Raw genomic sequence first — 15,475 nt, 5'->3', positions numbered from 1 at the left:
TTTTAGGAAATGTACATTTTCACAATAAAGTTAGTGTAATCACATGAGAGCGGCGCACAGACGTGGGGACAAGAGATTAGGTTTTCATCAAATTGGATTTTCCTCAGTTCAGCTCGGGCTGATGGACAGACACCGAGATATGCTCGCTCGTACGTCTTCTGTGGCAGTGACGGTGGAGGATAAACTGATTTGTCTGTAGGGAAAGGTGAAGGAGAAGAAGGAGCACGGCGCTCAACAATTGGCGCCGTTATTCCTTTCGACCCTATCTCAGATTTCCGTGGACAACGCCGGCCGAGCACGGTGACTATGAAGTGACACATGTTCTCGCTCACCTGAGCCCGCCAACGGTTACCATGCCGACCGTATGACCACAGGATGTGTCTGTTAGCAACAAGGTACGAGTCTGTGTGGACTGTGGCAACCCCGGGTCACAGCACAGATAGTCTACGCAGGTGTCTATCAGTGTCACACAGCACATACATCTCATCTATCATTGTTACTGGAGGAAAATGTCACCTCTCTTTTCATGTTTTGACAGCAAAAGAGAAAACTATGTAGACATGACGTTGCCAAGCTTTGGCAACACTTGGTGGAAAGATAAAAATCTTTGTTAGCTTTATATTATCTTTTTTCCATCATTGCCCCTCTCTCTCCTTGCCAGACCATAACCGCCGTGTGACCAAACCAAAAAAAAAAAAAAGCACCACAGAGCCTAAAGTGCTTCGCTCCTGGATGCGAGAGTCTCATTTAAAAGCGGCTTCGCGGAAAGTGTTTATAAAACAGGTAGCAGGTTGTAAAGTGCCGAGGGGATCGTGGCAGGAAAAGGAAACTGGTTTGTTATGCATGTGCGGTCACATCTCTGGTGCCCATTGGCGAGCTGTTAAAGTTTAAGTGGACTGTGAGCCTACTTTCACCCTCTCTGAAGGAGGATGTTGTCATACATATATGCATGCTGATGAGCACACAGCATATCCACACGTATGTTGAGGTGCATTATGTAATAAATCATAAAATCAACTGGCCATAAAATCCTCCTAATATGTCACAGAGACTCAGGAATAATGTTCATATAACAAACTGAACTCACCAACAACAACAGTACAGACAAAATATTTGCATTTAAAAAAATATTTTGCGGACCGCAAATCATGTTTATGTTTTGAAATCGTGTTTTGATATGTGGCGCCACCTACCGCCGTCTACCAAACATTACAGTCGGTAGAGTCTCAGCTGCCGAGCAACCACGGGTTGCCAGTTACGTCTGAGCTACAACGGCGGAGAAAAAGAAACCTAAACGACCTTGGTATTTTGAATTTGAGTGTAGTAACCGTTTTTGGCCACATTCTTACATATGGCGCCTTTAATTAACCCAGAGAGTCATTTATTTATGATTTCTTTTACTACTATACAACATTTTTGGTCAACTATTGATGTTTTTAAATGTGCTTTGTAAATAGATTGGATACGATTGGGTTCAACAAGCTGCTCTGAAGGTATTTTAGACTCTTCTGATCACCTGGAAGTCAAAAATAAACCAATAACTACACTATAACAAAAATAGTTTTGCGTGGAACACATTGCTGAACAAATCTGTGAGTTCACAAAGAGTGCTCTGTGACGCAAATGTAATAGTAACACACAAGAGACACACACTGGAGCTATTTGAATCAGGTTAAACGGAGATCCAGAAGATAAAAGCTGATGAGAGACACATTTTCCCATGGTTTAGGGTCAGACCAGGGCCGGCAGCAAAGGCAGTCTGTCCTGCACAGGCATTACTGCATTGACAAATTTCAGCAGGAACATTACATGTGAACTAACCCACGCCAAATGGCACTATACATCTACTGAACCTCCAACGGGGAAAGAAAAATGATTGAACCTCCAAGCCAATGTATTCCAAGAGCGAGAGACCAAAGAGTGACATTTAGTGGCATTAAGAAGACACTTTAAGTGGAGGACTTGCTGCCCACCATGTGTCTGAAAACCCCCTGACCTCTGATGTCATGACATTCCACTTTCCTTTCTGACAACAATGATGAGAGGTAAAAGCATGCAATCTAAGAGAGAGAGAGAGAGGTGGTGACTGGCAAATCTTTGCAAATGAGACGCTTTTAGGTGCACTTATTGCACCGATTCACTTTGAATCCACCAAGAAAAGGACAGCGCACACTAATGTAAGCAAACTCTTGATAGCGGGAACCGTTTAGGTTCCTTTTAATGAAGTATTGATTTTAAAAAGCAAATTGCATTTTGTGCTGCTCTGCTCGATTTCAGTGTAGAAACACAACGAAAGAGCTAATTTACCACAAATCTATAGCCAAGTGTTGTCACAAGCGAGTGTTCAGTCCACATCCACTGTGTCGTTTACCACTGTACATGTTAACACCACTGTTATGGTGACTTGGTTCTTTGCATATTCTTTTGAGACACAGATACCCCAGGGGGAATTTCACCACAGCAGCCACAAGAATATAAGAGCGTCTTATTATTATGCGACGACATTTTGATAAGCAGACTCTCTCTCACTGTTACCATCAGGATACAGAAAGGCTGTAGGCCGGGATCTCTGATAATGACTTTATACCTCGATTTAGAGATGCATAATCGTCATGATGATGATAGACAACACATATATTATTCCTTAATAACTATCCAACACATTGATCCCTGCCAACACACTCAATAAGCTCATCTCATTTAAAAGGTAACCAGTCAGAAAAACGATTGCCCTGAAGAGACAACTGGAAAGACAGGGAGAGCAGAATTTGATGATATTGACTCACGCTAAAGTGTCCTCCTCTCATGTCTTGCATTTCTGCCTTCATGTGCCAGAAACAGGGAAAGAAGGAAAAACATAGTAAAGCCCACAGAGGATTTCTGACTGAGTACCTGCAGCTTGTGCAGCTACAAGTGTGAAATTGTTGCCATGGTTGACTGGTGCACCTGCATGGACTCAGTTCTCTCAAGTGTCTGAAATTATGCCAAAGGGATCGATCACAGGAGGAAGATTTCCTTATTTTATATTTTATTCAAATCAAAACAAGGCATTAAACAACAAAATACAACCAACTGGAACTAGGTCTTTACAGAGATCAGTTCACCCTGAATGATTGTGCTCAAGCTGAAGCTTTTATGTTACTTAGTCAACATGTGTGGATCAACCTTGATCCGTGGCCAACTGTCCCTAAACTACTGGGATGAACTTGCTTTACAGGGACTCCAGAAGGAGTCGATCCCTCTACAAGACTTAAAAAAACAAAAAAACAAACACCTCCAGTCAGAACAAATGAATCTCAGAGCCTGGAAGAAACAGGACAATTGTATTGACTGTAGCAGTTTGTAACGCTCTAAGGAGTTTGTTCCTGAGGCAGTGCTTATTATCAGTAAAAGCTCATGTGGTGAAGACAGTGAGAGTTTGGTTAAAATCTCAACTGGCACCATTTGTGGAGAAAACACACCACCCATTCATTTAAATATGAACAGGAAGTATTGAGGCAAAAAAAGAAAAAGGAATGCACTTGTTTTAGTAACGTAGACTATTTATTTGTGGAAAAAAGGCTCAGAGGATAAAATATTCAAGACATTGATTTGATCGATTCCATTCTAACATTATGTAAAACCTTCACAGATAGTCTCATTAAAAACTTTGAAATGTAAAAATTCTGATTTAAAAAAAAAAAAAAAAAAGAGCAACTTTTGGAATGTACTGTGTATAATATATAGTGGATAGTATTTCTAGTATTGTACAAATTACATACAATCATATTTTGGCAAAATGCATAGCATTATTTACAGTGTGCCCAAGAATTGTGCAAACTGCCACATTTTCAATGACTACATTTTTCTGCGTACAAAAAGAAAGGGCACGTTTTGAGTATTCTGCAAATTTACAGCAGAAGTGAAATGTCAGTGTTTCACAGATTATGTGTGGAAGAGATCACAGATGGCCAGCTGTGTTTTTGACACAGAAAAGGCTGGGTAGAGGGGATCGGAAAAGCTCTGCTTGTAAGAATACATCAGTGCTAGACTGCCCCCTGGTGTCACATTAAAAAATGATAAAATGCCTTCTTGAAAGTCAAGGAACACACCCACCCTGTTTAGCCTCTCCACAGCCACAGGAACAGACACTTTGTTATGCTGAGCTTCTACCTTCTTTTTGTCACAGGCGACGCACCACGAGTAAACGTTGAAGCCCAGACGAGAGCTGTCCTTTTGGCCCTTCCTCTCTATCTGACCCTCGCACACGCCCACCTTCCATCGGCCGTCATCCGCAGACACGTTCACCTCCCAGTACCAGCGCCCGCTGTCCATGGCACAGGAGGCCAGCACTTGTGGGAAACAGCTGAAGCGTGTTTCGTGCTCAGCGTAGAGCTGCTGAGTCTCACTGTAGATCACTCTCCTGTTGTTCTCAGATAGCTGCAACTTTGAATGGGCTGTATCTGCGTCCAAGAAGGGAATGGTTCCATCTGTACAGAGGGATAAAGATTTTAAGATTATACAGAATTTTGGGCCAACAGGATTCATTCCTCTGCCAGTAAACTTGTCTTACAGAGAAGTCTGTACAGGTCTCGGTCTTTGCCCGGCTCAGTGATGGCGAATGTGTCAAGGCGCTTCTCCGTCCAGCTCTGCAGACATTTCAGCCGGGCCCGATCCACCTCCTCTGGAACCTCGAACTGCTCCACACAACCAGCCGTGTCATTAGCACTGTAGAAAAGCACCAGACACAATATGTAAAAAAATAAATAAAACAGAAACACAAGCACATTCTGTACTGAAAAAAGAAAATGGTAATAATAATAATACTAAAAGTAAGCAAATCGTATTCATAATAATAATTTAATAGCTTGTTTGGGTCCCATTGAAGCATTTTTTTAAGATTGTCAACCATCTTTTTTTCAGTAAGCATGTACTTATAAGCAGCTACTTGATAGCAAATGTAACCCTCTAAGGCAGGGGTGTCAAACTCAAATACACAGAGGGCCAAAATGTAAAACTTGGTTTAAGTCGTGGGCCAAGATTGATATTTTTTCACAAACTCTTCCTCATTGAAGGGTCGGGTGGATTTTACGATCTCTGCTGCCACAATAAAACTACCTTTTACAGCAACTTCACTTTGTGATGTGGCTTTTTTGAACATAGTCTGTTGTGAAACCAAACTTCTTTTCATCTCTTCTACTTTCTGGCATCTTAGAGTAATGTCCGGGTGCTTGTACTTGTCGTGATGTTGTGTTTAAAGCGGAACTAGACCGGAAGTTCCTATTATCGCTGTTTTTTTTGGTGTGTATCTGCGTCATTACCTTGTTTATGAAGCCCTGACGGTTCGAAACAAACAGTTCAGCCATTGCTGAGAACGTTGTGTTTTATTGTAATCTCGGGGCTCAATGAGATCACTGAAAATCCCGTTAACGTTACGTAAGCAGCGGTTCTCCTGAACAACCGATCGTCCTGCTCCGGGCACTAGTCCGGGCACATCCGGTTGCGTACATTGAACCGCAGAAGAAGAATAACGTCCGTTGTGGAGGTGTTTCACGAGCGACAGTGTCTTCTGACTCTGGGTCTGACTCCGGTTTAAAGTCATCAAAGGGACTGCGGCGGGGAGTCGTGAAGAAGCTATTTTTAAACACTGTTAAAACAATGTTTTGATAATGAGTAGCAGTGCATCCACCGCTCCAGAGAGGGAGCTGCGCTTCTGAGAGCTGACGTGATAGATTACGTCACTTCCAGATACCTGGCCAATCACAACACAGGTAGGAAGGCTCTACGCTGGCTGGCCAATCACAACACACTCTGTCTTCTCGGGCGAGATTTATGGCTGAAATAGCGCGACTGACAAGCGCTTCGAAAAGGACAGATTTCAATCGGCTCGTTTACATCAACTAGGAGGATTTTGACCATAAAAACAACTTAATATATGTAAGTAGACCTCCATAACTAACATATATGTGCAACAGGACCACTCTATGTGACCTTTAATAGTGGCGTCTAATGTTGTACTCCTTGGTTGTAGCCAAGTTGGCTGCACATACGAGACAAACAGGTCTGTCTTTTACATGTGTAAACAGATATTCAGCCTCCCAAGTGTCCAGAAAGTTCCTGTTTTCTGCCTTTCTTTTAGTCATTTTTGGGAGGGGTGGCACGGTGCCAGTAGTAGCATAGGGACGCTATGACTGCTGAGTGTCAACAGAGCCAAAGTCCGCACACTCGTGATCTGCGCGGACGCTGTGTACGGGCAGGCCAGCCCTAGTAATCATTTGGTATTGCTTGGCGGACCAAATATAATTACACTCTGGCCTGTGGGCCAAAAGGCATATTTAAGACATAAAGGCTACATACTGTTGGTGCCACATGTTTAAAAGATAGCTGCCGTCTGTTGTCAAAGTAAGAAAGAAAGCCACTTACAGCTGGGCTACTTTTCTGTACTCCTGTTAAAGAGAAAAAAAAAAAAAAGACATTTTCTTTGGGTTAGTTTTTTCATATTTCTCATATTTTACTGATGGTTTTATCCAATAACCACAGACTCACCATAATGAAGGCCTGGTCCTGAATGCGTTTGTCACCCTTGCTATCAGCCAGCCCCTCCAGGGTGTGGAGACCTTGTTGGATAGATAGCAGGGCGCTTTGGAGTTGGCCGAGTTTCTCCTCTAGCCCACCCATCACCCTGCTCTCCTCCTTCACCACACACTGAAGAGCCGATTGCTCCTCCTGCTCGAGGACCTCTCTGATGGCTCCATACTGCTGTTGCACTCCTTCTCGTGCTTCACTTAAAGCCACCTGGACAGACATCATGGAATTATGTTTTTCTCCTTGGCTCTGGTGTACCACAGAACCAACCCAAACACAATGTCAGATTTTGTATTCTCGGGCTATTGGAACGTCTGACCAAATATGAATCACAGAGAGAATAACCCAAAGTAATGTATTTTAACATAATCTCAAGGCGCTGCCTGTCAAAAGTCAAGAAGGAAAGGGGCCCTTTCTTTTAAGAACAAGAACAGAACTCTCCTAAGCATTCATTTAGACAACTTATGCAACATACACACCTCAGGGAAATTCAAACAACCATCTAACAACAGTTTTTCCAATCATGTCCGACAAGTCGCTCCATCAACACTGACACGCAGAAGAAAAAAAAACTACAGAGAAAATCAGAGAGAGTGAAGAACCTGGGGCATAAAACATGTGGAGGTAAGTAATGTTCACTTCAGAACTGCTCACAGCAACTTTTTACATTTGCATTTACACAACCCCGTCTTTTTTTCCCCAGGTCTGCAATTGCTTTCTGATGCAATTCCTCATGAAAATGGATTTCCACTTCCGCAAGAAATCCCACTGCCACACGAGGGTGAAGATGAAAAGGGAGAAACATCACAGCGCTATATTCTCAATTCTCAGTACAGAGCCAGCATGGTGGAAACATCATGACACAGAACGGAGCTCACCACCATGCTACCAATATGCAGACATATTATAAGTATGAACATTTGAGTTTAGAGCTGAACGATTCATGCTGTACCGTGTCACCCGTGTGAAGTTTAGATACTTGACACCAAAAAAAAAACAGACTTCCCTTTTCAGGACATCAGCTTTGCATGTTTTCTATTTCTTCAACCCACCAAGGAGTCATAAAATATTCTTCTATAAAACTGAGTAATTAAATACATGATGAACTACTGGGAGAGAATGAAAGAGTTTGTTCTCTTACTCTTGAAGTCTCTTTCTTCTCTGTCAGTTCAGTGACTCTGTTCTTCACTTGCTGTTCAGCATTTTGCAGTTGTTTGATCTCTTCTTTCAGGTTCCCCTAAAAGAAAAAAAATACACAGAAAAAAACATAAATTTCTTGCTCTGGCTCGGTTGAGATTCAGGTTTACTTTTAACCATAATTACTGTGTTGTATTTATATTCCCCACTTACCCTGAGCTCGCTCTCTGCCTCCCTGATGCTGATGCAGACGTGGCCGCGGTGAGATCCTATGACGGTACACACCGTGCACACACACACTTCACACTGCCGACAGTAGATCCTGTTCATCTCATGGTGCTCCTGGCACCTCCAGGGAGAGATGTCCTCCACGGGAGGAACCAGTGTGTGACTCTGAAACACAGGAGAGTCCAGATGTGGACGCAGGTGCTCTTTACACATGGAAGCTCCGCACACCAGACAGGTCTTCACAGCAGACTGATACCCAGTCTTGGGACAATAATGGCAGGGCACAAGGCTGGCATTGTTGTTGTCCGTCATGGAAAAGATGCCCTCGCGACTTGAAGATCCTGAAGCAGTAGGATGTTTGGTGAACAGCCGAGGTGGCTTGACAGGAGACTTGCCTTTATCCGAGTGTGAGACTCCAGGAGAGGAATCAGAATTGGCAGGTGAGGCAGGTTTTCTTGGCGATGCATGAAGTCCCGTCACTTGCGTTTCTTTCCTGGGGGTCGCATGAAGAGGTGCCTCACATATATCAACTTCATCTGAGCTGTCGGTCTCGTCGACTGTGATGACTTCTGGATTACGCTGGCTCTGCCGGTTTGAGATGTATTGTGGCGTGTTACTTCCAGGTACTGCCTTGCTGTCAGACCTTTTACAGGAGGACGGGGCATCATTATGCTCAGACTGTGAAGACTCTGGGTGCACCTCTACCTCGGATGTTTCCACATTGGTCGACTGCCCAAATTTATGTGAAAAGGAAGTTGTGGGTGTCTCGGAGTAACTGGACTCCTCACGGGGGGAGGACACAGTTGATCGCTTGGTATCAGGTGGCTCAGATGCAGGAGCGCTGGCCTTTCTCTTCCCCAGGAGTCGGCTGGTGAGTGAGGGCCTCCTCAATGCCGAGTCAAATTTGTTTTGCTCATGATTATTGGATGTAGCTAGAATTTTAAAAAACAGATTAATTTAGAACATTTACACTTATGTTTCAAATAAAATCCCACAATTGACCAACATAATTGCACTTATACTGCATAGCATGCAAACACGGGTTTTATAGAAAGTCAGGGACATGCTGCATACACTTTTGTTTTGTTTTATAACCCATTTCCCCCCTTACCTTTGCCAGGCCACAGTAATACATTAAAATATGTTGTCAATAAACCTTTCTGGTTAATAAAAATTAAAAATAAACATTTGAGCATCAATATTAGCAACAATATAATCGGCAGTGGGGGCATTTAGGCTTCTACAACACTCGTAAAACTGTTTTCTATTGTAGCCTAATGGTACATTTTAGAATATATAATGTTCTTTAAATTACGTTAAATAAATCAATAAGATCAAAGTATATTTTATTAGTCCACTATAATCTCTTGGTGTGGAACTTCGAACAACTTCACAGTAAAGAGAAACACTGACGCGAAAGGATAAAGTGAACTAGCATGAGTTTGACAACTATTAGCCTCGTTAGCTTGTACTCGCAGCGAAGTTAGCTACAGTGGCTAACCGTACACTTTGATATTTAAAAGGCTAGTTTTCCCCGCACGGTTTCAAGCCCAGTGCTGACCCGTTTTAAACGGTACCTGCGCTGCTGTTAGGCTGAGTCCAAGGGTTCGGGCTGGTCTGTAGCTCCACCAAACTGCGACCAAACGGCAGAGTCTGGTACACAGTTTTACACCGGAACTCTGGACAATGGTACGGCCCGTTCGGGGTGACGCTCCACAAGTCTCCGATGCACCGTGAGCAGAAGCGGTGGTTGCACTTCAGGTTGACCGGGTCCCGGGTCAGCTCGTTGCACAGAGAACACCGCACGGGGACGTCCAGCAAGGCTCCCATTTCTTCGGTGTGAGTGATGAAAACAAACTATTTGTCCACTTCCTGTTTCCGCACTGTCTGTCAGGCGGTAGGGGCGGAGCTTCGTGTTTGAATCCCGCTTCTCCGCCCATTCATCAAACTCTCAAAACTCTTAAAGGTACAATGTGTAGTATTTATGGGTTTATATAACCCAAAATCCACTTTTTTATACATATTATGTGCTCCTGCATTGTCTAGTCGCTGTGTAATAGTTTTTGTTTCATTTGCGTAGTGTTTCAAAAAGTCATGTAAAATAACATGGTCGCGGGCCACGGTTGCATAGCCACTGTTAGCAGCGAGACGCCATGTTTCTACGGGAGCCTGTAAGGACAAACGCGAGAGAACAAATCAAGCGTCTCTTTACTTGTAGCTGAAGTCCCGCCTTCACTCTCTCCGCTTCGTCTGCTACGGCCGTGGCAGCTCCGCCCTCTCCCTCGCCTCACGAACCTCATCTGCTGACACGGAGAAAGACGACGAGGACGACATTTGACCGTCTGAGGACACCGTAGCGCTCAGGGAAGGGAGGGGGTGAGCAGAGCAGCAGGTCTTTGTTTTAAATTTCAGCCTCTCCTCTAGATGGCACTATAAACTACTTATTTCCCCTTTAAAGATACAATCCGTATATTTCAGGGCAGTAGAATTACAATTCAGAGAGTAACAATATATGTGACAGTTTTCATCAGAGGGATTATGACTAATCCCGATCCTGATGAAGAAAATGTATAACCCTTTTTCTTGAGTGAAAGTTATATAGTTGTTTTATAAAAAATTATAAAACAACTTTTTCCAACTGCTAGAACGTACCATATGAATACTTATATACATACTTTTCGGGTTTATTAGTCTCTTCTTTCTCCACTCCTGTCTCCCTGTGGGCCTCACTGCTGTGATTGGATGTCACAAGGTGATTTACAGCACATTGATATGATCTAAAAAAGCTTGTAACTCTGCCAGAACTGGGAAGTTATCAGTGATTTATTAGGAAGGACTGAATAGGACAGTGTCTCCTACCAGATGTACCAGTGTACCTATACCACTTATCATCATGCATGTGTATATTAAAAGTAAGTCATTAATTAAAATTGACTGTATAAGCAAGGGAAATGTACTTAAAATGCATCAAGTTAATTGTATTCATTCATAATCCACATACAAGGCTTTTAACCTGGAATCTGAATGAACTCACAGTGTAATATTCATTTACAACATCTGTAGGTGCTATTTGTCTGTTAGGTATTTTTACCTTTTGGTTTGATAGTGTTCTGTATCTGTATTTAGTAGTACTTTCTTTGGCTGTATTTATGCGTTTGTGGCTGAATGTAACTTAAATAATTGTTCACAAGTCGTCATTAAAGGTATCCCACACTTCCAACCCCCATGATTTAATCTACATAACCTGGGTTTGCTGAAATCTTAGCTTGGGGCGTAACATTTTTGCTCTGAAACATTCTTCTCTATTGTTGTCAGTGGACATGTGAGTTGGATTAAAAGGCAACTTGCGACTTCAATCTCATAATCTGGTAGCAGTTTAAAAAGCTACATTTTCTGAACAACCTTGACAAGAGTATTGATCGACATTATGAAGTCATATTTGTGGCCAATAACAGAGTCAAAACAACCATGTTTCCAATGATATAACCAACAAATACATACTGTAGTATGTATACTGAAGGGTTTACTCATTCCTCACCTATCAAAGTACAGACTCAAGAACAAGGACAACATCCTTGCTTTTTCCTGGACCTTTCACTCGTGTAATACCTTCAGTGATGTGACTGAGCGTCAACAGACGCGTCTGTAACACGCTAGTAACAAATCTATGATAAACTACAGAACCGCATAGATAGATGATTTCTGTGTATGTGATATGGTTAAATGCTATGTTTAAAAGCAAAGCTTGAGCTGGGGCTGTTTTGGTGAATTCATCATATAGTAGTATTGTATCATATCGTATCGTACATGCTGTTTTTAAAATGTTGAAGATGTTACAGAAAAGCTTGATTTGTGTTCTCAACATTCAAACCTCTGTTATTTATATTTGACAGCAATACAACAATAATTGCCAGTAATGTGATCCTTGGTCTCACTGATGCCTCAGTCACTGCTTTACCATACAAACAGCCTGGATTTGCAAGTGACGGATTATCAAAATTGATGCAGCAGAAACAAAATATAACATAGCATAGTGTCGTAGAACGGGCCACGCGGTAGTGAAGTGGCCTCACTGCTGCTTCACAGCAATAAGGTCCCCAGTTTGAATCTTGGTTTAATCAAGGGCCTTTTTTTTAGAGCACGGGTTCTCTCTGGGTTTCTCAGACTTCATCACACAGTCCAAAAACATGCACTTTTGGTGATTAGGTTAACTGGCCGTAGATGTGAGTGTGAGAGCGAATGGTTGTTTGTCTCTGTATGTTGACTCTGTGCTGGACTGGTGACCTCACCCTGTGTCAGCTGGGACTGACTCCAGCCCCCTTGTGATCCTCATGTGGAGGATAAAATGGGAGTGAGTGAGGGAGTGAGTGAGTGAATGAGGGCGTATAATACCTACCGGTCAAAAGTTTTGGAAGGAAAATTTTTGAAGGAAAAGCACTTTTTTTCAATGAATATAACATTAAATTAATCAGAAACACACTCTATACATTGTTAATGTGATAAACGACTATTCTATCTGCAAACGTCTGGTTTTTAATGGAATACGTACATAGGTGTATAGAGGCCCTAGCGTTCTTATGGTACATTGTGTTTGCTAATCACGTTAGAAGACTATTGGATGATTAGCACAGCTGAAAACAGTTTTGCTGGTTCTTTGACGAAAGCAGCGTTTGAAGGGCAAAATTATTATTTGGACCATTATTTCTAATCTTGTCAATTTCTTGACTATATTTTCTATTCATTTTGCAACAACTCTTTTGATGAATAAAAGTGTGAGTTTTAACCCCTTAAGGTACTACTCAACCATTTGGTCAACCACACTTTAAGTCACTATATCTCATTGAAAAATGCAGCAACCTGAACTCACTAACAGTAAATTAATGCGACTTGTTCTGAATGTTGTACTTTATGAATTATGCAAACCAGGTTTATTATGATACCGTTTGGTAGAGGCCTGTATCTGAAATACTCTAGGGTCTAATTAAAAAATATATATATATATATTGATTGTCGTTATTGTTATCATAAGTAAATAAAATAAAATAATAAAAAAATGCAAAGAAATAATTTGCTTTTTTCTTGGTGCGTACCTTAAAGGTTTAATGGAAAACACAAACAAATTGTATAGGTGACCCCAATTCACATTGTCTATAATGTAGTCTTTACATCTTTAGTTAAAGGTGCATGCAATAAATCTAAAGCAACTGGCCATAAAATCCTCCTAAAATGTCACAGAGACTCAGGAATAATGTTTATATAACAAACTTTTGCAGACTGCAAATCATGTTTATGTTTTAAAATCATGTTTTGGCGTCATGTGGCGCCACCTACCGCCGTCTACCAATCATTGCAGTCAGTAGAGTCTCAGCTGCCAAGCAATCACGGGTTGCCAGTTACGTCAGAAAATGAAACCTGTAAGACCTCAGTATTTTGAATTTGAATGTAGTAACTGTTTTTGGCTACATTCTTACATATGGCACCTTTAACTAAAAGTTTGAAAAAGACTTGACAGAGTTCACAGCCACAGACGACACAAAGAAATAACAACTTAATGAAGAAACAACACACTTTTGTTTTACAGTGAAAACCTTTACTAAGTGTTAATATATTCTCAAATGAATCTCTTTAATTGCTGTAGGTTAAACCTCCTCGTCCACATTTGCTAATTGTTTGGTATGTATAGAATATCTATGTGCAGTACATAAGAATATATCCACAGGTGAGGCTGGGACAGGCCTAACTGATCCGTTATCTCCAGAGTTCAGTCCTCAGGCACATCTGTCACTTTATACAATCCTCCAGCTCCAGTGTGTTACCCTGTATGTCCCAACAAAACCAAGCGAGAAAAAAGAACAACAAAACAAAACCGGCCAAAGAGAGAAACAGGACATGAGAAAGACAGAGAGACGGATTTAGCTACACAACAGCACAATAATTGTGTGTGAGGCTGGAACACTGGTTCACCAGCTCAACCAAATCTGTTGCACACGACACATTCACGCCGACACTCGTACGTGCATGCACTCACGCGCCCCCTCCATCCACACACACACACACACACACAGTCCATATAGCCCTGTCACAGTGTACAGACTATAAAATATCAGATTTGTTTTCCCCTCAAACAGAAGCTCTGTGCAAAGTTAGATAGCAGGGCATTGGATGGATTTAGTTAAAAGTTCTAAAACATAGTTAATATTCACTGTACATACTTTGTAAATACTTTTTTTTCCTCTCTATTTTTGGTGATAATCTTTTTATAAAACAGTCTTAAATATCGTTTTTTTTTTTTTTTTTTTCTATAGTAAATGGTAATGAACAAAGGAGCACATGAGAGAAGAGTCATGTCTTGTCAAACCTTACATATGAAACACAATAGATTTACAGTCACCCAGTAAGTTATCTGGAACTGAGCAGTTTTTTTCTTTTCACAAAGGAAAACATGACACATTCTGACATTGATACACACGCCTAATGTGTTAACATATTCTAATATTTGTTATTACAACTGGTTAATGTGTTTGAGTTGGTACTGAGTGTTATGTATGCAGTATACAGAGTTGGTCTAGTGGAGAAGAGTGAGGTTTCCTTACGTGTTTGTTAATGTGTGCCTGTGCTCGTACTGCAGGTGTCAACCTTGTGCCTCCTCCAGTAGGCAGTGGGAAGTTCACACGCATCTCAATAAGAATAACAGTCTCCACCCCTGCTATTGTCTATGCGATGTTGTGCAAGTCTTAGCTCCATGGACACACTAGGGGATAAAGGAGCACTGGGCTCCATCTAACTGCTGGGAATGATGTGGGAACTGTGAGCAGAATGGATTCAACAGTAGTGTTACACTGGGGTTTGTTTTTTTTGTTTTTTTTTGGCAGGTAGATGTCAAAGGCAGGCTGGCTGGTTGAATACGATTCCTCTCCTTCACAGACCTGGACCACCTCCTTCCTCTATGCTGATGTCAAGGGGCTAGTATGAAAACAGACACATGGAGAATCAGGGACCTGAGAGAACGACAACAACAAGAGAGACATTTGTGGTGAAATCAATCAAACATAAAAGGATGTGAATCTTATCTCAGAAAGGAAGAGCTATACAGTATATTTTGTTCTCACTCACTCTATAGATTGAATTAGGCGTTGCCTCCCTCTGTGAAAAGAAAACAGAAGAGAAAACGGTCATAAAAATGCTGCAACATGCCTCTTCAAGGTCACGCTGTTAATAGGGTTCCATGTACACGCCGTGCATCGTCCACAGTGCCTGGTTGTGCTGCTCACTATCACCAGTAGATGGCATCAAGGATGAACTAATACGCAAAGAAATATTATGGCTGTAATGAATTTTCATGAATGACAGCATCTCCGGAGACCTGGAACTGAGGACGGGTACATAACACAAAGAGACAATTTAATCATTTCTTTTTTTCTTCCATGACATTGTGTACAGATCATTCATCCTGGCATTTGATCTTATATTTGTTGACTTGAAGGTCACAGGGGTTGGGGATGAGAAATTCTTGAGATTGTGGGTATCTCTTTAACCATCGCTGTAG

General features: G+C 41.7%; 1 protein-coding gene across 1 annotated transcript; it reads right to left on the bottom strand.

Moving 5' to 3' along the window:
- Nucleotides 1-3,924: 3,924 nt before the first annotated feature.
- Nucleotides 3,925-9,759, bottom strand: LOC310930766 (tripartite motif-containing protein 14; the record flags this gene model as incomplete). The annotated part of the gene is made up of 7 exons (XM_083893807.1): nucleotides 3,925-4,469; nucleotides 4,553-4,707; nucleotides 6,403-6,425; nucleotides 6,526-6,774; nucleotides 7,706-7,801; nucleotides 7,915-8,861; nucleotides 9,507-9,759. The coding sequence occupies 7 exons, from the start codon at nucleotides 9,757-9,759 to the stop codon at nucleotides 3,925-3,927; spliced, it is 2,268 nt and encodes a 755-aa protein (XP_083749933.1).
- Nucleotides 9,760-15,475: the final 5,716 nt, after the last annotated feature.

This window comes from Microchirus variegatus (genome assembly GCF_963457635.1).
Source record: "Microchirus variegatus genome assembly, chromosome: 8".
NCBI classification, from domain to species: Eukaryota; Metazoa; Chordata; class Actinopteri; order Pleuronectiformes; family Soleidae; genus Microchirus; species Microchirus variegatus.
Note: the sequence above shows the minus strand (reverse complement) of the source record. Positions and strands in the feature narration are given on the sequence as shown.